This window comes from Amblyraja radiata, chromosome 2 (genome assembly GCF_010909765.2).
Source record: "Amblyraja radiata isolate CabotCenter1 chromosome 2, sAmbRad1.1.pri, whole genome shotgun sequence".
Classification (NCBI taxonomy): domain Eukaryota; kingdom Metazoa; phylum Chordata; class Chondrichthyes; order Rajiformes; family Rajidae; genus Amblyraja; species Amblyraja radiata.
In genome coordinates, this window is record NC_045957.1 from 107,222,680 (window position 1) to 107,249,603 (window position 26,924).

The following is a 26,924-nucleotide window of genomic DNA, read 5'->3' on the forward strand; positions in this document are numbered from 1 at the left end:
TTGATATCGGCAATTTGGGGAAGAATCTTCCACAGTCTCTTAATGTGCGGAATTACCATGACGCCACCCTGTGTAGCTCGCACAGGTGACGATAGTTAAGCTCAACAAGGCTTTCCAAGCCAGTGATTAAGGCTGTCATGGCAGGTCCAATTCTACTACACAATTTGTTGGTGTAAGTGAAAATAAATCCTCTCTTGGTATAATAGTGACGACGTGATCTAGTGGCAACTAAATAAATTACCCTGAAGGCCAGCTTGGCCCGGAACTTTCTCCGACCACAGAATCAGTTCCCTGGCAAACAACTGCCATAGCAGACATAAGGGTGATGAAGTCATAAGTAACATGACCCCCCCCCCCCCAGGTATACTGGAATCTAAAGTAGAATGTGCTTTAGACACACTTCCAGGGTTGCACTTCTCTCCACTGAGGGGAGATTAAAAAGCAGCCCTGAAAACAGGTGATGCCGCAGTCCCCCGAGGACCTGCGCTGATATGGCCCTGTCCATGGACCATATCAGGTGGTGCAGAAGTCCAGTAATAACGGAGGGAAACCTCGTGGCCGCCTCGTGTAGCCCAAGCCTCTCTGTCTCTGCAACGTTGCCTCCTATGAGCTGCCGAGGCCGTGGTCGCTGACCGTACCGCCAGCGAGTCGGGTAGTAACCCGACGGCCCTCCACCGCGAACCGTGCCGGCATAACCAGCGGTCAACAAACCCGCCGGCCAAATTAAAATCCACATGAGTCCCTGACCGCTCTGTCAGCTAGTCGGGATGCGGACCCGACAGCCACCGCTACACACTCTCCCGTAGCCAGCATGACCCTCGGTCTAAGAACCCCGCGGCCCAAATTGAATTCCTCGGGAGTTGCTGACCGCACTGTCAGCGACTTGAGCAGCACCCCCGACGGCCACCCGCTACCCGCATACCGCGGTCCGTAGCCGGCATCCCCGCGGTGTAATTGGTTACCCCGCGGTCCGACCGGGTCACTGTATGCAATATCCCACAGGAAACTCTGTGAGAAGAGTTCCCTGGAACAAAGGACAACCTAAGTAAGTTTAAAACTTACCTGTAGGCTTTTAAACTTACCGGTGCAGGAGCAGCGCGCCTGTCCAACCGGTCGCCGCGCCATGCGTTGGACGTAAAGACGCGCATGCGTGCTGGCGGGGTCTTCACGTAGTCACTCATGTGACGCCGAAGTAAAACAGTCTTTATCTTTCCTCTTATCTCTATAACTTAATTTGCCTTTGAAAATTTATCCAATTACTTTTTGAAAGCTGCTTCTAAATTTGTATCTCCCTCCTATCAAGCAAGATCTGCCAAACCCTACCCATTATATGCAAAATAAAGAAGCAGTACTGGTCCTTTTCTGAGTGCTCAGTCACTGGAAATAATTTCCATTTGCTTTCTCCGATCCTTCATGATTTTAAACTATTCTCAAGTCTCCTTCTGAGTTCCTCAGCTGGAAAGAGAGCACCAGCTACTCCATGGAATTGTCAACCCTCATGCCTGGAAGCATTTGAGCTATTTTTGCTTTTGAAAATTCATTAGTAGAATGTTGATATTACTGGCAAGGTCACATTAATCCCTCTCCTGCTGTTCCTCCAACATCTTCGGGATTATTGATGTTAAAATCAGATCAATGCTATGTTGAACATGATAGCCTGATTAGTTATGTTAATGAGGTTTATATCTGAATCTGTAGGAAGGAACTGCAGATGCTGGTTTAAACCGAAGATAGACACAAAAAGCTGGAGTGACAGCGGGACAGTCAGGAATGGGTGAAGTTTTCGGGTCGAGACCTTTCTTCAGACTTCGTGTCTCAACCTGAAACGTCACCCATTCCATGGATTGCAACAATGTGCTGGAACCACTTGAAGAAACTGTATGGTCCAAAAATTTGCAGCTGGTAGTCCTTGATCAACAGATCTGCCCCATGTATTGTCTTTCCGCTGACTGGTTAGCACGCAACAAAAGCTTTTCACTGTACCTCGGTACACGTGACAATAAACTAAACTAAGTGTAATGCACAATATGTAGACCACCTTGTGTTCCTACTTACAATCCAACAATGTTTGCGTCCAAATAAACATTTCCTGCTTCCAAAGTGCCAGCATGTCAACAGATGGCACTGGTATTTGCTTGTGTAATTAACCATACTGTTTATTCATCTTATTCAATATTGTATATATATTTCAGAAAAGGTTGGAAGAAATGATTTTGGTCTGGCTGGGAATTCTGGTCTTTCGAGGAAGAAAAGACAGGTTTGTCAATATTTTTTAGGATATCAAATTAATGAAAATGTAAATCAGAGAATATATTATAGATTTGGATTTATACCAGAATGTTGGTTCACTTTATATTTTACTGTTCAAACAGACCATTGGTTTAAAAATAAAATATATGAACTCCATAATGCTTAAACCTGAAGAAGGGTCCTGACCCGAAATGCTCCCACCCATTCCCTCCATAGATTCCACGGTGCACAGATAATAAAACATAGAAACATAGAAACATAGAAAGTAGGTGCGAGAGTAGACCACCAGGTCCGTCGAGCCCGCACCGCCATTCGCTCATGGCTGAACACTAAACAGACACACTTACCCACAAACAGTAGACACAAGACACAGAACACAAGACACTACCCTCCCCTTTATACCGCTATCACCCCTCTCCACCCCAAGAACCTCGTGATCTCCTGGGGGAGGCAAAAAACCGGATAAAAACCCAGGTCCAATTCGGGAAAAAAATCCGGGAAATTCCTCTCCGACCCCAATCCAGGCGATCGACACTTGTCCAGGAGATCACTCAGGTCTTACTATACTAACCATACCTAGGTCCATATCCCTGCCCTCTCCCCGTAGCCCCTTATCCCCTTGGCAGCTAAAAAAACATCTATTTTAGTCTTAAATATATTTAAAGTTTCTGCTTCCACTGCTCCCTGGGGCAGTGAATTCCATAAATTAACCACCCTCTGGGTGAAGAAGTTCTTCCTCATCTCAGTTTTAAAAGAGCCCCCCCTTATTCTGCAACTATGTCCCCTAGTTCTAGTTTCCCCGATCATTGGGAACATCCTCGGTGCATCCACCCGATCAAGGCCCCTCACGATCTTATATGTTTCAATGAGATCGCCTCTCATTCTTCTAAACTCCAAAGAGTAGAGTTCCAGCCTACTTAACCTTTCCTCATATGTCAATCCCCTCATTGCAGGAATTAATCTTGTAAACCTTCGCTGCACTGCCTCCAGGGCTAGTACATCCTTTCTTAAGTATGGACCCCAGAACTGTACACAGTATTCCAAATGTGGTCTCACTAATACTGTGTACAGCTGCAGCAAGACCTCCGTGTTTTTATACTCAATCCCCCTAGCAATAAAGGCCAAAACTCCATTGGCCTTCCTGATTGCTTGCTGCACCTGCATACTAACTTTTAGTGATTCATGTACTAATACCCCTAGATCCCTTTGCGTTGCATTACAACGCAGCTCCTCCTCATTTAGAAAATAACTTGCCCTATCATTTTTTTTCCCAAAGTGAATGACTTCACATTTATTAGTATTAAATTTCATCTGCCAAGTTGTTGCCCACTCACCTAGCTTATCTATATCCTTTTGCAGACTCTTCCTATCCTCCTCATCCCCTACTTTTCCTCCCATTTTTGTATCGTCCGCAAATTTTGATATATTACACTTGGTTCCCTCCTCCAAATCATTTATATAAATTGTGAACAACTGAGGTCCCAGCACCGACCCTTGTGGAACCCCGCTAGTTACCGGTTGCCATCCCGAGTATGAACCATTTATCCCCACTCTCTGCTTCCTATTTGTTAGCCAATCCTCTACCCATGCTAATATATTACCCCCAATCCCATAATTTTTTATTTTTAGCAATAGTCTCTTATGTGGCACCTTGTCAAAAGCCTTTTGGAAGTCCAAGTATACCACATCCACCGGTTCCCCTTTATCCACCCGGGTTGTTACTTCCTCAAAGAATTCGAGCAGATTCGTTAAACAGGACTTCCCCTTCACAAAACCATGCTGGTTCTGTCCGATGAAGTCATGTTTATCCAAGTGCCCCGTTAGTGTTTCTTTAATAATTGTCTCTAACATTTTACCCACCACCGATGTTAGACTAACCGGTCTATAGTTACCCGCCTTCTGTTTACTTCCTTTTTTAAATATAGGTGTTACATTGGCCATTTTCCAATCCACTGGGACCGTTCCTGCCTCCAGGGAGTTTTGGAAAATTATCACCAATGCATCCACAATCCCCACCGCTATCTCCCTCAAGACCCTTGGATGTAATCCATCAGGCCCAGGGGATTTATCCTCCTTCAGTCTCATTAATTTCCCTAATACCACCTCCTTGGTGATCTTAATAGTATTTAGCTCCTCCATTCCTACCGCCCCCTGTTTATCCAGCGTTGGAATATTTTTTGTGTCTTCTATGGTGAAGACTGATACAAAATACTCGTTTAATGCCTTTGCCATTTCCATGTTCCCCACCAACAACTCTCCAGTCTCACCCTCCAATGGACCAACGTTCACCTTAGCCACCCTTTTTCTTTTTATATAGCTATAAAAACTCTTACCATTAGTTTTTATGTTGTTCGCTAAATTCCTTTCATAGTCTATTTTCCCCGTCTTAATTAATCTCTTAGTTATTTTTTGCTGACCTTTAAATGCTGCCCAATCCTCTACCCTCCCACTATCTCTGGCTACCTTATATGCCCTTGTCTTCAGCCGAATACTATCCTTTATAGTTTTACTGAGCCATGGCTGACTGTTCTTACCCTTACCCCTTTTTTTCTTCATAGGAATAAATTTTTCTTGAAGGTTATACAGTAGACCCTTAAACGTACACCACTGCTCATGTACCGTCTTATTCTTGAGTCTGCTATCCCAGTCAACTTTGATCAGCTCAGTCCTCATACCTTCATAATCCCCCTTATTTAGACTAAGCACCCTAGCCTGAGTTTCAACCTGCTCCCCTTCTATTTGAATATGGAATTCGACCATATTGTGGTCACTTGTTCCCAACGAGTCCCTAACTATGACATTTTTAATTAATCCTGCTTCATTACACAGGACCAGATCCAAGATTGCCTCCCCCCTTGTTGGTTCTGTGACATACTGTTCTAGGAACCCGTCTCTAATACATTCTATAAACTCTTCCTCTAGTCTACCCTGCCCAGTTTGGTTTGCCCAATTAATATGAAAATTGAAGTCCCCCATGATTACAGCAGTTCCCTTTTTACATGCGTCAACTATTTGCAGATTTATGTTCTGACTAACAGCGTCACAGCTGTTTGCAGGTCTATAAATTACACCCACTAGTGTTTTTTTCCCCTTGTTATTCTCTATCTGTACCCAAGCTGTTTCACTATCCTGATCCTTCAACGCAATAAAAGATAAAGGGTACATCATATAGTGCAAGATAAAGTCCGATTAAAGATAGTTCAAAGATCTGTAATGAAATGAGGTAGATGGGAGGTCAGGACCGCACTCCACCTGATGAGAGAACTGTTCACTTGCCCGATAACAGCTGGGAAGAAACTGTCCCTGAATCTGGTGGTAGGCATTTTAATACCTCTGTACCTCTGAGTGACTGGGGTGAGACTGGTCCTTGATTATACTAGTGCCCTTGCTGAGGCAGTGTGAAGTGTAGATTGTGTAGTCTATGGAAGGGAGGTTGGTTAGTGTGATGGCCTGGGCTATGTCCACACCTCTCTGCAATTTCTCGTGTTCCCAAACCATGCTGCAATGCATCCTGATAAAATGCTTTCTATGGAAATTGGTGAGTGTTGTTGGGAGACATGTCAAACTTCCAGAGCCATCTATGGGAGTAGAGGCATTGGTGTGCTTCCTTGGCCATAGCTTTGTTGTGGCTGCTCTAGGATAAATTACTGGTGATATTTACTCCAAGGAACTTGAAGCTTTCGACCATCTCTACTTCGGCATCATCAATGTCTACCTGGGTATGTGTACCGTTTTGCTTCCTGAAGTCAATCATAATCTACTTTGTCTTGCTGACATTGAGGGAGAGGTTGTTGTTCTGGCACCAGGTTATGAGGTTTTCAATCTCATTCCTGTACTCCATCTTGTCATTATTTGATGTCCACAGAGGTGTCGTCTGTGAATTTGTAAATTGAGTTTGATTGGTATTTAGCTGAACAGTCATGTATGGTTTCCTTCTTAACCAGTTTTGTTTCTTGTTGCAGATGCAACGATTTCGGCGGGATGTTCATGATGAGACGAAGTACATTGAGCTGATGGTTGTTAATGATCATTTTATGGTAATGACCACATTCAATATCAAATATATGATCTATGATCCGTTGACATTATTTACAGAATAAAACATTGTAGTAATATGACTTTCTTCAAGCAAAAATCCATGCGGTGCATTGGTCGTCATTACACAAGGATTTGAGTATTTCTGTCATAGCCCCGGCTATTTCTACACTAACTTCCCTCAATGTCCTAGGGAATATCCTGTCAGGACCTGGAGACTTATCCACTTTTATATTTTTCAAAAGTGTCAGTACTTCTTTTACTTTGAAACTCATAGTATCCATAGCTACTCTACTAGTTTCCCTTACCTCACATAATTCAATATCCTTCTCCTTGGTGAATACCGAAGAAAAGAAATTGTTCAATATCTCCCCCATCTCTTTTGGCTCTGCAGATAGCTGTCCTCTCTGTCTCTCCAATGGACCAATTTTATCCCTCGTTATCCTTTTGCTATTAATATAGCTGTAGAAACCCTTTGGATTTACTTTCACCTTACTTGCCAAAGCAACCTCATATCTTCTTTTAGCTTTTCTAATTTATTTCTTAAGATTCTTTTTACATTCTTTATACTCCTCAAGCACCTCACTTACTTCCTGCTGCCTATAATTATTGTAGATCTCCCTCTTTTTCCTAACAAGATGTCCAATTTCCCTTGAAAACCAGGGCTCTTTCCAATTTTTACTGTTTCCTTTCAACCGAACAGGAACATAAAGATTCTGTACTCTTAAAATTTCCCCTTTAAATGTCTTCCATTTCTCTTCTACATCCTTCCCATAAAACAAAATGTCCCAGTTCACTCCTTTTAAATCATTTCGCATCTCATCAAAGTTAGCCTTTCTCCAATCAAAAATCTCAACCCTAGGTCCAGTTCTGACCCTCTCCATAATTATATTGAAACTAATGGTATTGTGATCACTGGACCCGAAGTGCTCCCCAACGCATACCTCCGCCACCTGTCCCGTCTCATTTTCTAACAGGAGGTCCAGCACTACCCCTCCTCTAGTAGGTACCTCTGTGTATTGCTGCAAAAAACTATCCTGCACACATTTTACAAACTCCAAACCATCCAGCCCATTTACAGAATGTGTTTCCCAGTCTATGTGTGGAAAGTTGAAATCTCCCACAATCACTACCTTGTGCTTACTACTAGTATCTGCTATCTCCTTACATATTTGCTCTTCCAATTCTCGATCCCCATTTGGCGGTCTATAATACACCCCTATAAGTGTTGCTACACCTTTCCCACTTCTCAGTTCCACCCAAATAGCCTCCCTAGATGAGCCCTCCAATCTATCCTGCCAAAGCACTGCTGTAATATCTTCCCTGACTAGCAATGCAACACCTCCACCTCTTGCCCCTCCAATTCTATCACACCTGAAGCAACGAAATCCTGGAATATTTAGTTTCCAATCACAGCCCTCCTGCAACCATGTTTCACTGATCGCCACAACATCATACTTCCAGGTGTCCATCCAGACTCTAAGCTCATCCACCTTTCTTACAATGCTCCTAGCATTAAAATATGCACATTTAAGAAACCCCCCGCCTCTTATTCTCTGTTTATTTCCTTTTTCTTCTTTCTCCTCTTGTGTCCGAGTGCTTCCCTTTTCTGCTTCCTGCCTCCCATTCTGTCTACTAGCTTTCTCTATTTGAGTCCCTCGCCCCAACCATTCTAGTTTAAAGTCTCCCCAGTAGCCTTTGCAAATTTCCCCGCCAGGATATTGGTCCCCCTCGGATTCAAGTGCAACCCATCCTTTCTGTACAGGTCCCACCTTCCCCAAAAGAAGTCCCAATGATCCAGAAACTTGAATCCCTGCCCTCTGCACCAGTCTTTCAGCCACGCATTTATCCTCCACCTCGCTCCATTCCTACTCTCACTGTCGCGTGGCACAGGCAGTAATCCTGAGATTGTTACCTTTTTGGTCCTTTTCCTTAACTCTCCTCCCAACTCCCTAAATCCTCCCTTCAGGACCTCTTCCCTTTTTTTACCTATGTCATTGGTACCTATATGTACCACGACCTCAGGCTCCTCTCCCTCTGATTTCAGGATATCTTGGACGCATTGAGACACGTCCGAGACCTTGGCACCAGGGAGGCAGACCACCATCCTGGTCTCCCGACTGCGTCCACAGAATCGCCTATCCGACCCCTAACAATAGAGTCCCCAATTACTATTGCCCTCTTCTTTTTGTCCCTACTACTTTATTAACGTGGAGAATAAGAGCAGCAGTCCCAGTTACTGTACTATTCTAAAATTCTATTTGGAAATGAAAACCTTTATACAGACATTAACCAATTGGAATCTTCTGTACTCTCTAATTCCTTATTAGCATATCAAATTACCAATCGATACATTCTGATGTATTAATAATCAATAGAATCTACATTCTAATAACCAAACCCGATACATTCTTATATGTATTACATACAAATTACATACAGTGAACCCTTGTATTAATGGACCTCTTTATAATGGATTTTGGTTATAGCAGACGGACCTACCGACGGCTGCTGATGCCACCCCGGCTCGCACCCTCTCCCCAGCTGCTACCAGGCTGGGAAGCAAACGTCACCCCTGGCCTGCACCCCCTCCCCAGCCACTTCTGGGCTGAATCTACTGCTGCCACCGCCGGCCTACACTGCTTCCTTAGTAGATTCCAGGCCACTCCTGCCGCCATCAACGCCACCACCGACCCTTACCTGCACTCCAGCCACCCGTGGGCCGCGACCATTGCCTCCGCTGATCTTTGCCTCTGGCCTGACTGCCAGCAGGCCAGGGCCATCAACTCACCTGGATTCCGGTCCAATAGTCTGAAGAAGGGTCTCGACCTGAAAGGTCACCTAACCATGTTCTTCAGAGATGCTGCCAGACCGGCTGAGTTACTCCAGCACTTTATGTACTTTTGTGTATTAACCAGCAACTGCAGTTGTTTGTTTCTTCTACTTATACAATGATAATCTCTTTCTTGATTATAGCAGACAATCGTCAATAAGGGACACCTTTCCCCGTCCCCATGGTCCATTATAACGTTGGTTTACTGTACTATTTTTATTTTTTAATTCATTCTGATTGAAGGGGGCCGTTATTCCTTACTCTTAGAACAGAGATGCTCCCAGGGTCATTGTTCTGTGCAGTTTGGTAGACAAACTTGCAAGATTGTTGCTCTGCTGTGCAGCTACAGTTAGCTGCATGCTATCTTAACCCTTGCCTTGCTGCAGTTTCCACTTATGTAATAAATATTATTTTTCCCATCTCATTCCTTTCATGGATATTGATTCAATGTAAAATGTGCAGAAGTACTTCTTACCTGAATCTCGAAGGCTGTTTCATCCAGTCTCAGTTGAGTTTTGTAATGGTATTTAAGTGCCAGAAATGTTTGGATTGCACAAGTTTACAGCTTTTTTTCCCCTCTTGTTATAGTTTAAAAAACACCGTTTATCTGTGGGACTCACAAACAACTTTGCAAAATCAATTGTGAACTTAGCAGATATGGTGAGTCTAGATCATGTTATCTCTGAATAAAGCACCAACTTGAAGATAGTATTATCAAAGGCTATTTGCCTCAGTTTTAACTAGAATGTAAAACAAACAGTGTCTAATTCTCTTTGCTGCTGCACAGTGTTCATTTCTCAATTTGAAGCGAGTGAAAAAAGATAGACACGTTTAAAGTTCACTCCCATTAAATCAAGATTATTTATGGTTAGTCATCCTCTAATTTATAGAGTTCAATTGAGCTAAAATGAGGCAGGCATAGTTTGTTGATATTCATATTAACAGAAAATAGTAAACAATTGAATTGAGAGAATGCATACATGTTTTATACTTTTTTGATACTTCCAATAAATACAAAATCTATTGTACTTTTTATTGGCAGTAGAGCATGAGCCAATAATTTGGTACAGTGAAATCTCTTTAGTTGGATGCACGGTCTCAAACATAAATGTTGACCATCCATCTGACTTCACAGATGTTGCCTGACTCTCCGAGTTCCTCCAGCAGCTCGATTTTGACACGTGAGGATTAATGGAACAATCACTGCAAAATCCTCCTCAAAGTTTCTAGTGTCTTAAAAAGTATTCTTTATTTTATTCCAATTATAATGATTATTTTAAATACTTTTGTAACATTTCTTAAAAATAAAATAATTTAGTAGTTGCATAACAATTAAAACTGAAATAAAAACAGAATGCTGGAAATACATGGTCAGGCAATGTTTCAGGTTAATGACCTTGTATTGGAACATCCAGACTGCGTGCAGTATCCAATATAAAAGCTGCTGGAACATGCAGGCAGTCTCCTGTCAAACTGCCAGCATTAACCCACTCCCATAAATGTCAGAGTTGAGTTTAGTTTAGTTAGAGGGATACAGCAAAGAAACAGGCCCTTCAGCCCATCGAGTTCACACTGACCAGCAATCTCTGCAAATTAACACTATCCTACACAATTTTTACATTTATACCAAGCCAATTAACCTACAAACCTGTATGGCTTTGGAGTGTGGGAGGAAACCAAAGTTCTCGGAGAAAACCTAGGCAGGTCACGGGGAGAATGTACAAACTCTGTATGGACAAGATCGAACCCTGGTTTCTGGCGCTGTAAGGCAGAAACTCTACCGCTGCGCAACCGTGTTGCCCAGAGGTTCCAAGACTCCATGTGAATGCTGAAATCCTCAACTTGCTGGCTGGGCTTGTGGTCGTGGGTGCTATGTGGAGCCCAACAGTGGGGTGCAAACTGCTGAATGCTCCAGAATGTATCATGGGGAATCTACTAATTGGACTTGTGTCAGGGTGGACCTAGAACACTAACAGCAAACCTATGCATTTAAATATCCCATTTTTAAACTACTTTAGTTTGATATAATTACTTCAATGAATCTTTGAGTGATTTAACATTTTTTCATTCATGTTTTAAATTGTTTAATTGATTTTATTGTCCTAGAATGTACACACCTTTACCTAGTGTTCTTCACAGCACTGCTTATGAGATGCTCTTCATATGTCAGCTTGCCTTTGACTCCCTCACCTGCATGTTGAAATGGATAAATCAGAGACTCACTGGAGGTTAGATGTCATGGTCTCTGACCTCCTGCTCTCTCACCACTGAGGCCAGGAATATAGCAAAACCTATCACGCTGTGGGGCTAGGTGCTTTTTGCATCTGGTCATGCATTTAAGTAGTGTGATTCCATTCACTTCAATAGGGTTGCTGACCTTAACTGTGCAGATAAATACCTGTAAAAAAGTATTTTAGTTAATGTTTTTTAATTTATTTACATGACATTACATGGCTGTATGTACATTTGGTTTTTTACTTTCAGTTTTAAATTTAAAAAAAAATCTATTGTCATGCTTTTTAAATGTCTCTGACCAAATATTTCAGGACAATTGGAAAGGCCTTGGAGAGTTGCAGCTTCGCAAAAGGCCATCAAGGAGAAGTATAAAACCAGGCCTAGCTGCCTCTGACAGATAGCCCTGGAAGAAGTACATGCAATCTTGGAGTTAGTGACCATGTTAGTCCATTTGGCAAGAATGAGCAGTGACTGGTCAAACTGAATTTGGCCCAATTGTTTTCAAACATTTCATAATCTCAGGGTTATTTTTAAAAGGTCATTTGCGAATAGTTGTCAAGGAAAGTTCGACTTGCCAACTGGATGCTGTAAACAAATTCAGGAAGACTCAGTTCCACGTTATCATTTCTCACCTATTTTCAATTAATTTCTGATGAAGTGACAGTGAGCGATACAGAGAGAACCCGCTCTTCCCTGTTTCTGTTTTTATGCTGAACTCAAACCTGCGGCACGGTGGCGCAGCGGTAGAATTGCTGCCTTACAGCGTCAAAGACCAAGGTTCGATCCTGACCACGGGTGCTTGTCTATACAGAGTTTGTACGTTGTCCCCATGGCCTGCGTGGGTTTTCTCCAGGATCTCGGGTTTCCTCACAAGGTTTGTAGGTTAATTGGTTTGGTATAATTGTAAATTGTCCATAATATGTGTAGGATAGCATCAGTGTGCGGGGATTGTTGGTTGGCGTGGGCCGTAGGGCCTGTTTCCGCATTGTATCTCTAAACTAAACTAAACTATGTATGTGGCAATTGTATTTTAGAATCATTGAGACATACAGCATGGAAACACGTCATTCGGCCCAATTAGTTCATGCTGACCAAGGTGCCCCATCTACGTTAGTCCCACCTGCCCATGTTTGGCCCATATCCCTTTAAACTTTTCCTATCTATCCACCTGCTCAAATGTCTTTTAAATGTTGTTATTTATTTTGTATTGTTTTCATGGAATTTTATTGAACCTGCACTATATTGTTGAATGGGAATGCACCATATATGACTGAAGATCATGAACAAAAATAGGTGCTGTTTTAATTTATATTTCATTCTTTATATTAGATATTCAAGAAACAGCTTAACACCAGAATTGTACTGGTTGCTATGGAAACTTGGTCAATTGACAACAAGTTCTCCATAGACGTAAACCCTCAGGTAACTCTGCGAGAGTTTATGAAGTACAGGAGAGATTTGGTGAAAGTAAAGAGTGATGCCATTCATCTATTTTCGTAAGTTGTTCAAATGAATAATTTCTTAGATTATGGAGCAGTACTGAAATTAAAACTCTTATTTTGTTTTTAAGGGCTCTTATTCTAGGCAGTAACAGTAACAATCATAAAGCCAAAGTTAAATGCTAATTCAGAAATTATAATTTGATTGGAGTCTGTTTTACCACAGCAATTGCTAATTATTTTATTTTAGTCTCATTACTTATTCTGTGCATTAACCTAGGTGCTGACCATCTTTTTGCTATTTTCCCTTGCATCAGTAAATGGTGATCTTATCGGCAGCAAGGGATCTCTGAGAAAGTACCTCGGTTGGGGGTGCTGTCCTGTGCATGGCTGCCCAGCCAGCAGCTGTCTGTCTCTTCATCTTTTTTTAAAATTTTTAGTTAGTTAAAGTGTTTTGTTTGGAGGTCTAAACTTTTTTATGTGGGGGGGGGGGGGGGGAAGGGGGAAGGGGGAAACTGTCCTGCAGGGTCCCTACCTGGTCGGAGAGGCAGCTTTTCTCCGGGCAGCAGTTTCGACCCGTCCTCGCGGCCTACCAGCGGGCCTGGAGCGGAGTTTCCTGTCGGGGACCACCCAGTACCACGGCTTCGGAGGCGGCACAGCGCTGGAGCGCTATCGCGGAGCGGGCGATGCCTTGCCCGGGTCGCCGCGCTGGAACTCCGGTATGCCGGGACCGGCGATAAAAAACATCGCGGAGCTGCGGGTCTGAGGAGCGGCCAGCTGCGGGCGGCGGCGCTGACTTTACATCGGGAGCCTGGGATCTCTCGACGAGATCACCAGTTGTGGAGCTCCATCCGGCGCGGCCTTGTTGGCTTCGGAAGCCGCGGTCTCCAGTACGGAAGCGGCCGTTCTAGGGTTCCCATGCCGCTGTGAGGATTCTCCCGACGCCGGAGCACCATCACCCGGCAAGAACGGCCTGGAACATCGGGCCTCCGTGGAGGCAACTGTGGAGGCCTCAATGGGCCCGACTATGGGTGAACTGGGGATGGGGACTGGACTTTGTGCCTTCCCTCATAATGGGAACCATTGTGGGGGGATGTTTTTATGTTTAAATGTCTTTATTATTGTTATGTCTGTATTCTTATTTTATGTGCTGCACGGAGAGGACGCTGGAGCTATTTGTTTGCCGCTTCTCCGTTTGCTATTGTCTGTTACTATTGTAAAGCGACTTTGAGTCTTAGAAAAGCGCTATAAAAATTAAATTTATTATTATTATTATTATCATCCCTACTAATCTGGAAGATCTTGTGCCTTTAACATTGTTAGGCTCATTGAAGTAACTGATTGGTGTTTTGCCTTAGCTGCATGTAAATGTATGAGATAGTCTGGTACATTGCTGAAAATAATATTCTAATCTTACTAGGGTATCTCAGGCAGCGAAAGAGCAACATTGAACTTGGAAATTAAAATACTTTGGATAGACTTGATGACTTGCACAAACGACATGAATAGCTCATTCAATTTAACAGAGCTCCAAAATGCTTTACATACAAATAATGGAGAAGTGTTGAGGCTGAAAGTTGGAAAAAGTTGGTTTCAGGTCGGTTTATGAAAATGGATTAAGACAAAACTTTTGAGACAAAACTTCTAGACAGTGGGATTACTGTGGGATGTACTAGGATGCATGGATTACTGTAGTTGGGGAATCGGAGCATGTGGAATGGAAATGTAGCTGTGGAACTTTTAGTTTAAGAGATACAGTGCAGTAACAGTCCCTTCAGCTCACCGAGTCCGCACCGACCAGCGATTCTCGCACATAAGTTGCTCAGGGAGATGTAGAACAATAGCAAAGGAAAGATTTGAAACTGCGATCAAACAATATATAATGGATGGTAAAGATAGATAGATAGATAGATCCTTTATTTGTCATTCAGACCTTACGTTCTGAACGAAATGTTGTTACTTGCAGCCATACATACAATAATACAATAATAAAGAACAGAACAGACAGTAAACACAAATTAACATCCACCACAGTGAGTCCACCAAGCACCTCCTCACTGTGATGGAGGCAAAAATCTTAGGGCTGCAGTCTCTTCCCTCCTCTTCTCCCTCTGCGCTGAGGCGATACCCCAGCGGGCGATGGTAAAATCAGTCCCGCGGCTCACCGAGCTCCGCGAACGGGCCGGTTCAAACGCCCGGGGTGGTCGAAGCTGTCGCCCTCCAGTCCAGCGGACACAGCTGTTGACGACGTCGTCCACTGGCCCGCGGCCGAACCCCGGACTCAGGCCGCCGCCGCCAGAACGCCGTCTCAGCCACCGGAGCACCGTTCCAGCCCCGAGCCGGGTCGCCCTCACGTGAGCATCTCAGCCCCGCGCCAGGCCGCCCCCACGGGAGCACCGTTGCCCTCGAGCTGGGCCGCCCCGACGGGAGCGCCTTACCCTCGAGCTGGGCCGCCCCGACGGGAGCGCCGTTGCCCTCGAGCTGGGCCGCCCCGACGGGAGCGCCGTTACCCTCGAGCTGGGCCGCCCCGACAGGAGCGTCTCAGCCCCGCGCCAGGCCACCCTCACGGGAGGGTCACAGCCCCTCTCGGGAGCGTCGTTCCAGCCCCGAGCTTGGCCGCCCTCACGGGAGCGAGCCCAGGGCGAGTCCTGACAGGCTGCCTCTGGAGCCTCGAGGTCGCCAGCTCCGCCATTAGGCCTCAGCGCAGACGGAGGCAGAGAAGGGGGATACGACAAAAAAATTGCATTCCCCCGAAGGGAGAGACAGCAGGCCCTGTTTCAACCCCCCCACCCCCCACCCCCCCACACACATAAACACAACCTAAAACCAAAAACTTAGCTAAACAAAACGAAAAAAACAACACAAAAAAGTAAAAACAAACGGACTGCAGGCGAGCCGCAGCCGTTCACCAGCGCCGCCACTTCCGGGCTACATGTGAGAGTGTATGAAGGCAGGGCTGATGGGCAAACAGATTGTTCATGCCGATGGCTACTGTTCAGTTACACAGTGGTGGAAGAGCATCAAAGAAGGCACTAGAGTTCCAGGTCGAGGATCCATGCTAAGTCCTTATGCTTCTATCCCTGCCAGTGCTGCGTGACCTGCTGAGCAATGCCAACATTCTCCATCCTTGTTACAGAGAAGGCAGCTGTGGATAGAGCTGAGGATGAGACCCTATGCTAACCTGATGCCAAGCACAAGCACAGCATGATTCTGCATTTCTGAAGAGTGCATTTACAGCCTAACAAACAGTGGGTGTGGGGGCATGGCCTGGTTGTAGGGAGTTAGTGCTAAAGTTTAGTTGCCCAGGCACAGTTGCATATCATAGTTACATAGGCTTCTGACAATATATCCCTGAATTTGTTTTATTAAATACTGTAGATTTGGAACGTGGTGACTTATCTATAATTCCTAGATCCTCTATCCTGTCCATTGCATAATTATGATGGTAATTCTTATAATATATTCTTACAAAATATATTTTTCTTTGCAGTATTGAATCTGTTATCTGGTGCAGTCTAGTTACTTATATCCCTACAGCTGCCTTTTTTAGGTGTAAGCAGCAGAGATGAAAGATCCTGTTGGTTTCATATACGTCATCGATAGGCATTAGCAAAATCAGGACTTTAAACATGGACACCCGATCCTTGATTATTGATGAATAATGTGTTCAACAACTGCCTCACAGAGTTTCACCCTCTATTTAGTGTGCTAATGAACTGTTTATTTCACCACCAAACGCATTGTCTTACACATTTTGGGCCTTTTTGTAGCTGACCACAATTGTCACATGAAAGCCATTGAATTTTGCTATTTTTTTCACTTGTGACCCTGTTTGTTTCCTGGTAGAATCACAAACCAAGTGTAATATTGGTTCTATTGATACTTATGTCATGTTGTAATTAAACTGAGCCAACAATGGTTTTGCTTATGATCCCAACAATGGCTATGCTGATAAAATTGAGTGCTGATGATGTGATAATAATTAAAAATTAAGGTAGTACATGGCACAAACATCAGTGTCCAATAGGAAAAAGACATTGTGAATGTTTGGGTGGCTGTCCTGGATATTTGACATACCTAGGCACGTACTCCAAGTCAAGTCAAGTTTATTTGTCACATACACATACGAGATGTGCAGTGAAATGAAAGTGGCAATGCTCGCGGACTTTTGTGCAAAAGACAAACAACCAAACAATCAAACAAACTATAAACACAATCATAACACACATATTCTTTTACATAATAAATAATGGAAGGAAAAACGTTCAGTAGAGTTAGTCCCTGGTGAGATAGGCGTTTACAGTCCGAATGGCCTCTGGGAAGAAACTCCTTCTCAACCTCTCCGTTCTCACCGCATGGCAACGGAGGCGTTTGCCTGACCGTAGCAGCTGGAACAGTCCGTTGCAGGGGTGGAAGGGGTCTCTCATGATATTGTTGACTCTGGAGTTGCACCTCCTGATGTATAGTTCCTGCAGGGGGGCAAGTAAAGTACCCATAGTGCGTTCGGCCGAACGCACTACTCTCTGCAGAGCCTTCTTGTCCTTGGCAGAGCAATTCCAAAACCAGATGGTAATGTTACCGGACAAGATGCTTTCCACCGCCGCTGCGTAGAAGCACTGGAGGATCCGCGGAGACACTCTGAATTTCCTCAATTGCCTGAGGTGGTAAAGGCGCTGCCTTGCCTTACTCACGAGTGCTGAGGCGTGTGATGCCCATGTCATATCCTCGGAGATGTGGACTCCCAGATATTTAAAACAGTTCACCCTATCCACAGGATCCCCATTTATCCTCAATGGAGTGTACGTCCTCAGATGATGTGCCCTCCTAAAGTCCGTGATCAGCTCCTTCGTTTTTTTGATGTTCAAGAGGAGGCTGTTATCCTGGCACCAGAGTGCTAGACCAGCCACCTCCTCCCGGTAGGCCTTCTCGTCGTTGTCTGAGATCAGGCCCACCACCACAGTGTCATCAGCAAACTTAATTATTGAGTTGGAGCTGAACCTAGCCACACAGTCATGTGTGTACAGGGAGTACCTGGGAGACCGCATCGTCCGTGGATCTGTTCGGACGGTATGCGAACTGCACTGCATTACTTCAGCGTGAAACTGTGATATCATCAAACTGTAATCTACGCAGAATATCATATTAAGCGTTGGATCCCTTTGAAGATTTGTACTTCAGTTTAGTTTAGTTTCGAGATACAGCATGGAAACAGGCTCTTCAGCCCACCAGATCCACTCCATCCATCGATCACACTAGCTGTTATCCCACTTCCTCATCCATTCCACACACACTAGGAGAAGATTTCAACTGTAATGTGTGGAGGAGGCAGGGGACCGCCAATAATGTCAGAGTTATGAAGCTGTCCACAAAACATTAAAATATTAAAATACATTTTTGAATTTTAAACAAAAAGAAAAAATATATAAATATATTTTACAAATAATTTTCTTGAGTTTGTATGCAAATATGAGAGGATGGACAAAATTACACTTGGATGAAAAATGTACCTGAAAACTAAAAAGAAAAAGTATAGATATTTGTGCAGTTAAAATATTCAGGTGAATTTCAACTAGTCCTTTCATTGGGATTTCATTGGGATTACTTGGAGAGTAATCTATGGGAATTTATACCCATCCCAATCTTTGTTGCAGTGTTCTCAGCTGTCCCACACTATCACCTAGTGGTCAGAATATGGATACACATGTGCAAATGGATTCAAACATTTCAAACAGTCTTGCATCAAAACTTATCCTATCAGAGGGAATGCAATTAAAACAATTCCCAAGGAAATATTTGAATCATTGTAAACTGTGTACATTAATTGCAAGGCTTGCATTGTTACTTTTCTCCTCTTTGGTAATACTTTACGTAATAGATTCAGAGAATATTTGGATTCAAGAACAAAATGTTTATTCATGTTGTTTCTCCAGAGCTGACATCATTCCTCCACTGTGGATGATTGGGAGAATCCCTATAGAGGTTCAGCTCTCTAGTTGTACACCATGTTTTTTTGTTAAGACATGAGACATTGAAAATACCCGTCCCAATCACACCTCCGAGTGTAACGGGCAGTGCAGACACTTGCTGCGTGTTTTCAATTAATTGCATATGCTGTGAATATAAATAAAAATGTTTGATTATTGATATTTATAATGTAAACAACTCGACAAAGATATTAAAATGGTACAGATAAATGTGTATGCAGGCAACAGTTCTATAAGTAAAGTATACAAAAGGTGAATAATGATGGAAAAATAGATTCCTAAATTTGGTCAGGGTTCAAAAGAAATTGTTACAATGCAATTAGAAATGAGCTCTCAGCATCTCTATAGTCACTATAGTCTGTGTGATACTGAATGAATATATGGAATTACACATAGGTAGGTCATGGCTTCTATAATGACAAATCTCAACTCGTCTGATACTTTAATATACATTTACCATTACTTTTAGGGGAACAACATTTGAAAGTAGCCAGAGTGGAGCAGCATATGTTGGTGGAATTTGTACACAGTCGAAAGGTGGAGGAGTGAACGAGGTAAGTCCCCTTTCCATTAAACATTGCATTTAATTTGCTTTTGTGACATTTGACAGCAAATGCAAGATCATCTTCCTTTAACTAAGCTCCCGTGCTCAGTTGTATTATTTCACAGAATGGTGCCACGCAGGGACATGCGGAGAAGCTTTAATAAAGATCAGGGGGCAAGGTTACATTTTCTCATTATCTGCTTTCAATAGTCCAACATGTGATCAAAAGAAAACAGGATGTGTATGCAGGGAAAACAGGGAAAGACTTTTAAATGTCCTATTGAGTTCAGTGGCTTATTCCAGGATTTTGTAAAATAGATTCTTCTTCTGTAAAGAGTGCAGTTTGTAAAACCCCATTTTAAAAAATGTGAAAAATTAAAAAAATGCTAACAACCCTCTCTAAGATTCTTGTGCCAGTTGGTCAGTTTCAGGCAAATGCACTTGGATCAAAGAGTAATGGAGAGTAAGCACGAGCTTGGTAAATTTTTCCATCTCCCATCTTCATCCACTAACCCGTGATGCAGAATTGAGTAGTACAGATGGGTTTAATTATTTTTAAACAAGTTTTTTTTAAACTTGTACATTATCGCTAGTACAATTGGTGCATTCGTACTAAATACTGAGTGCCAAAAGAAAATAGGTGCATTCACCTCCTTTAATTTAGAGTCAGTTAAAGTTCATTGTTAACTATTTGGTGATAAATTAAACTGAGTCCAGTGGTATTTTACTAGAGTGTTTAAGTACAATCCTGGATTTTTTTTTACAATGTTGACAGTTGTACAGCTGACTACTGAATAGTCTTCTACACAGGACTGTTTTGCAGTGCACAGAATAAGCAATGTGCAGATTAACTTGAGGAGCAAGTAGGAAATGTAAAAATCTTTCTATGAGTGAAGGTTTAATAATGGACATAATTATTGAGTAATTAAATTGCTTGAAGGCCTGTTAATGTTTTGTTAACAGTACGTTTCAGTGAGGAGTAGACAGGGATGACACGGTAAGGGAACCTTGGATGATCAGAGAAATTGTATGTTTGGTCACAAAGAAAAAAAGAAGCACATGTAAGGTAGAGGAAGATTAAAACAAACAGGACCTTCAAGGAATATAAAACAAGCAGGAAAGAACACAACCAGGGAATTAAAAGGGTCAAATGGGCCATGAAATGTGACTGGCAAGTTGAATTAATCAATAGCACAAGTTTTTTATATGTAGATTAAAAACAAGAAGGTAATGGGAGAAGTTAAGACCACTCAAGGATAAAGCAAGTGATTTATGCTTGGAGTCAGGGGATATAGATGAGGTACAAAATGAATGTTTTACTTATGTATTCACCAAAGAAAATGACATGGTTGACAGTGAGTTCAATGTAGAATATACAAAAATGCTGGGGCAGTTTGAGATGGGTGATGGGCCTCTTAAAAAGCATGGAGATATCCAAGGTTATAGAGAGAGGCAAGAGTGTAGGGGCATTGACGAAGATCTGCATATCCTCTCTAGCCGCATGTAGATTGGAGATAGCAAATATTATTCTTTTGTTTAAAAAGGGAAATAAGAATAATTCAGAAAATGACAGGCTGGCGAGCCTCACATCAGTGGTAGGGAAGCTATTGGAGAAGATTATTTGGGATAGGTTTCATCTCATTTGAAAGAAAATGGGCTAATTAGTCAGCATGGCATTGCCTGGGACCATAAGACCACAAGACAGGAGCAGAATTAGACAATTTGGCCCATCAAGTCTGTTCTTCCTTTCAATATGGCTGATCTATTTTTCCCTCTCAACTTCACTCTCCTACCCTTTCCCCACAACCTTACTAATCAAACACCTAACAACCTGGGTTCTTTAAATACCCACTATCTTGGCCTCCACTGCCATCTGTGGCAATTAATTCCACAGATTAGCCTTCCTCTGGGTAAAGAAATGTTTCCTCATCTCCATTCTAAAGGTATATCCTTTTATTCTGAGTTTGTGCCTTCTGATCCTAGACTCTTCCACTAATGGAAACATCAGCTGCACGTCCATTCCATCTAGGCCTTTCATTATCCAGTAATTTTTAATGAGACCCCTCCTCATCCTTCTAAACTCCAGCGTGTACAGGCCCAGAGCTATTAAACGCCTCTAATACATCAACCAATTGTCACTGGGGTCATTCTTGTAAACCTCCTCTGGACCCTCTCCAATGCCACCACATCCTTCCTCAGATATGGGGCCGAAAACTGCTCACAATATTCCAAATGTAGTCTAACCAGTGGCTTATAATGCCTCAGCATTAGATCATTTGCTTTTATATTCTAATCCTCTCAAAATGAATGTTAATGCTACATTTGCCTTCCTTGCTACTGACCTAATCTGCAAATGGACCTTTGGGAAATCCTGCACCAGCACTTCCAAGTCATTTTACATCTCCGATTTCTGAATCCTCTCCCTATTTAGAAAATAATCGAGGCCTTTATTCCTTCTAACAAAGTGCATGATTGTACACAGGGTGGGGGGAAAGACAGGTGGGGGGGGGGGGGGGGGAGGGGAAACGCACCCCGGGCATCCCCAAGTCTCCGCTCACTCCGGATGTTGTTGCCGCTTCACTGACACACACAACCTAACACAGAGACTGAGCCACGGCCACACTTCTGGGTTTTATAGTCCCTCCCCCCCTCCCACCAGAAGGGGCATGGCCTTCATGGCGTGATTGACAGGAGAGAGAATCTCAACATTTTTTAAACACTAATAACTCTTTTATTTTTAATTGATGGGAAAAATTCTCGGCATCTGATGAGCGGAGGGGGACTGAGTAAGTTGGCCAAAAATCACAGCCGTACAAGGTAGCGTTTTTTCTAAAATCAATCTAAAGCGCAAACTGGAAGCGGTCAAGATTAGACTTGCAATTATATAGAAGGCAAGGCAACTTTAATTAGGCAAGGCAACTTTAATTAGGCAAGGCAACTTTAATTAGGCAACACAGCTTTAGCATTTCCAAACCAAAGGCAACACCGCTTTAGCATTTCCAAACCAAAGGCAACACAGCTTTAGCATTTCCAAACTATATTTTCAAACCACATTAAGGGCACTGACAGGTCAGTAAAACCACTCACAGTTTAGTAGACATGTGTTCAGTGTTATTCACAGCTCAGACTGAGATGTGACCTTCTCGCTTCCCCCATCTTGCAGAGACTGACTGAGGCACTCAACACTTCCGGGTTTTATAATCCCTCTGGAAGGGGCGTGACCTTCAAGAGAGAGAATCTCAACATTTTTTAAACACTAATAACTCCTTTATTTTTCATCAATGTGAAAAATCCTCTTGTCCTGCGCAGCGGGGGACTGAGTAAGATGGCCGTAAGTGGCAACGTTTTTTCTAAAATCAATATACAGAACAAGAGGAAGTGGTCAAGATCAGACTTTTAGTAATATAGATAAGGAGGATGGAACATTTAGTTCTTGCACAAACTGTGCCACAAGAATACTACACAGTTACTCTTACAAATGAATAGATGGGAATGTGAGAGAGGAAAGGTGTAATTTACCACAAGGAGCAAAAGGATAGCAAAAGGGATTTCAGGAAATGACACTACAATTCAGCCTCTGCTTCACCTTTCCTGGCCTGATTTGGAAGTTGAACTGAATCCCATACTGCATTCAACAATGTTGAACCACATTGTTTCAGGGGCGGCACATTGGCTTAACGGTAGAGCTACTGACTTACACACTGGAGACCCGGGTTCGATCCTGGCTACGGATACTTGTCTGTACGGAGTTTGTACGTTCTTCCTGTGACCAGCGTGGGTCTTCTCTGATATCTTCAGTTTCTTCCCACACTCCAGAAACATACAGGTTTGTAGGTTAATTGGCTGGTATAAATGTACAATTGTCCCTAGTGTGTGTAGGGCAGTGTTAATGTGTGTGGATCGCTGTTCGGTGCGGACGAGGTGGGCCAAAGGACCTGTTTCCACGCTATATCTCTAAACTAAAATAAACTAAACTAAACTTGGTCCAATTCCCTCAGCTGCCTCCTCTTCCTTCCCAGCTACCCCACTTCCTCCATTGATACCTTCCTGCACTCCATAGCATTCTCCTACTCTGTTTGCCATTCTGCCACTTTTAAGTGTCAACTTCTTAATTATGCCCCCCATATTTCTGTTCAGCAGTGAAATGGTATTGAGGTGGCAATGTACCAGCCACTGAATCCATTTTGGACTTCAGTGTTTCCTATGTGTTATTAACCATTGTCCAACATTCTGAAATTAAAATCTAGTTGTGCTATAAATTCAAGTTCAAGTGAGTTTATTGTCATGTGTCCCTGATAGGACAATGAAATTCTTGCTCTGCTTCAGCACACAGAACATAGTAGACATTTACTACAAAACAGATCAGTGTGTCCATATACCATAATATAAATATATGCACACATGAATAAATATGTGCAGTCGTGCAGTAAAACTCTGCATTAGAACGGAGAGTGACATGGTTACTTCAGAGACTAGGATCCTGAACTTGAATGAAGGAGACTTTGAAGGTATGAGACAGGAATTGGGTAGGATAGACTGGCAAATTATCCTTAAAGGGTTGACACTGGAGATGAAATGGTAAAAGATTAAAGAAACATGGACGAACTCCAGAAATTGTTCATCTCTGTCTGATAACTGATATCTAATCTTTGTTTCAGTTTGGAAATGCAGATGAAATGGCTGTCACCCTCGCTCAGAACTTAGCCCTGAACCTTGGCATGTTTTCAGATCAGAAGCGAATGAGTGGTAAGTTTTCAGAGATATGCCGATGTTATTTTAAGAGAGATCTTATTAAAGATATATGAACTGCGCGCTTAAATGTGAATTCTACTTGCTGCCCCAATAACTGATTGTTCACACACAATGTTGTTTATGGAGATGGAACAACTTTTGTTTGGAAATAAATAAATAATGTCAACATGTGAAAAGGAGAAATAAGTGCTCTGTGAAACATAAGGAATGACACCAGACCCATCAGTGAAGTGCTGCAGAGAATTCATTACTTGACCATGTGAGAGAATCAAACAAACTGCAGAGGACAATTATTAAAAGCTGATCATTCCTAAATTAGGTGGTCCACTCATGCAAAATATGTTTACGCATATGACCATTCTACTTGCTGAGAAGATTTTCCCACACTCAAGAAACACACAGGCAATCAAAATAATATTGCATTAAAGGAAAAGGTTTATAATGTTTACAAAAAGGTTTAGGTTTATAATTGTTACATGTACTGGGGGTACAGTGAAAAGCTTTGTTTTGCATGCTAGCCAATCAAGTCAGATGATGCTACACATCAATACAATCAAGTCTACAATAGGTGGAGCAAAGGGGAAGATAGAGAGTGCAGAATATAGTTCTCAGCATTGTCGGGCAATGGCTCCATAGACAAAGTCCAATGTCTGCAATGGGATAGAGGTGCATTGGACAGTACCCAAGCTTGTGGAAGGACAGTTCAGAAGCCTGATAACAGATGGGTAGAAGTTGTTCCCGAGACTAATGGTGTGCACTTTCAAGTTTTTTTATCTTGATGGGAGCAGGTAGAAGAAGGAATGATCAGGGTAGGACAAGACTTTGATTATGTTGGCTGCCTTATTGAGGCAACATGAAGTGTAGATTAAGTTAATGGTGGGGAAACTGGTCTGTATGATGGAGATGATCTACAACTATCTGCAATTTCTTGCAATAATGGGGAGAGCCGTTACCAAACCAAGCTGTGGTGCAACCAGATCATATGCTTTCCGTGGTGCTTCTGCAGAAGTTGTGAGAATCATTGGTGACATGCTGAATTTCCTCAGTCTCCTTAGGAAGTAGAGGCATTGATGTTCCTTTGTGGATGTCGCTTCAATGTGGTTGGTCCACGACAGATCGTTTGGTAATATTAATACCATAGAACTTAAAGCTCTCAATCATTTCCACTTCGGAACCATTGATGCTGATTGGGGCATGTCCTCCACCATGCTTCCTAAAATCAATAACTAGCTCATTTGTCTTCCTGACATTGAGGGAGAGGTTGTTTTCCTGACACACTGTTATTAAGTTCTGTATTTCCTTCCTGTACTCCATCTCATCATTTTTCATGGTCTGGCCCACCACAGTGGTGTCATCTGCAAACTTGTAGATGGGGTTCAAGCTGAATTTGGCCACACAGTTGAGTACATAGGGAGTAGACTAGGGGAATAATAAGGGATAGTAAGTCTTTCCCATTTCGCTTTCAACCTATGCCCTCTAGTTGTATCCCCACCTTGAGAAAAAAGACTGTGACTTTTCACCTTATCAGTGCCCCTCATGATTTTATATACCTCCATAAGGTCACCCGCAATCGCCTATAGTCCAGTGAATACAGCTCCAGCCAGTCCAGTTTCTTCTTATAACTAAAGCTGTCCAATCGAGATAACATCCTTGTAGACTTTTTTCACACTCCTAACTTGCTAATGTCCTTTCTATTGCTAAGTAACCCAAATTTTAGAGAAGTACTTCAATTGTGGCCTCAGCAAAGACCTGCACAGCTGTATGATGACGTCCCACTCTTGTGCTCCATGCCGAACCAACAAAGGCAAGCAGCCCAATCACCTTATTTACCCCCCTGTCTATCCATGTTGCCACTTTGAGAGAACAATGTACAATGTTCATTCTCCATCATGGTCTGGTTTGGCTCAGCCACCAAGCACGACACCCGGAGGCTGCAGCGAATCGTCCGATCAGCTGAGAAGGTTGTTGGCTGCAACCTTCCCTCCATTGACGGACTATGCACTGCAAGGGCCAGGAAGCGAGCGGGTAAGATCATCTCTGACCCCTCTCACTCTGGCCACAAACCTTTTGAATCACTTCCCTCTGGAAGGTGACTCCGGACTGTCAAAGCTGCCACAGCCAGACATAAAAACAGCTTTTTTTTCCATGAGTAGTAGCACTACTCAATAACCAAAAATCTGTAGCCTCCTTTTGCTCTGGTATTTTATTTAATTCACATGTTTAATCAATAGTGTTTTATTATTAATGTTTAATGCTTTATATATCATTCTTAACTGTCACTGTATGTCATGTCACTTGCGGGCGGAGCACCAAGACAAATTCCTTGTATGTGAATACTTGGCCAATAAACTTATTCATTCATTCATGCATGTACTTGTTTCCCTAGAGCTCTCTTGTTGTTCAACACACTCGAGGGCCCTCCCATTTGTTGTATATGTCTTGTCTGGTTTAATTTTCCAAAATGTTATTTCTTGGCTCAATTTTCCAGTTGATCTAGGCTCTGGTATAATCGTAGATTGGTGTTGGTAAACTTACTAACCATGCCACCTACATTTTCATCCAAATTGTTAATATAAAAGACAAACAACAGGAGACCCATCACAGATCCCTGCAGCACAATATCCCTGCAGAACTCCACTGGTCACAGTCCTCCAATCTGAAAAACCTTCCACTTCCACCATCTGACTCTTACCATTAAATCAATTTTATATCCAAATGGGTGGCTCACCCTGAATCTCATGAGACCTAACCTTCTGGACCAGACTACCATACGAAACTTTGACAAAGATCTTTCTGTCATCCGTATAGACAGTAGTCTGTTATCAGACACTTGAAAGGACCTTGTATATGCT

The 26,924-nt window shown here is 42.8% G+C and overlaps 1 protein-coding gene across 11 annotated transcripts in view; it reads left to right on the plus strand.

Moving 5' to 3' along the window:
* The window catches only part of adam22 (ADAM metallopeptidase domain 22), a 256,501-nt gene that overhangs the window by 134,164 nt on the left and 95,413 nt on the right, over nt 1-26,924 (plus strand). For all 11 annotated transcript variants that reach the window (XM_033012998.1, XM_033013001.1, XM_033013004.1 and 8 more), the window contains 6 exons: nt 2,193-2,257; nt 6,213-6,287; nt 9,707-9,778; nt 12,683-12,849; nt 19,246-19,330; nt 23,979-24,066. In XM_033012998.1, coding sequence (XP_032868889.1) covers nt 2,193-2,257; nt 6,213-6,287; nt 9,707-9,778; nt 12,683-12,849; nt 19,246-19,330; nt 23,979-24,066 — 552 coding nt within the window. The remainder of the gene's footprint in view (nt 1-2,192; nt 2,258-6,212; nt 6,288-9,706; nt 9,779-12,682; nt 12,850-19,245; nt 19,331-23,978; nt 24,067-26,924) is intronic.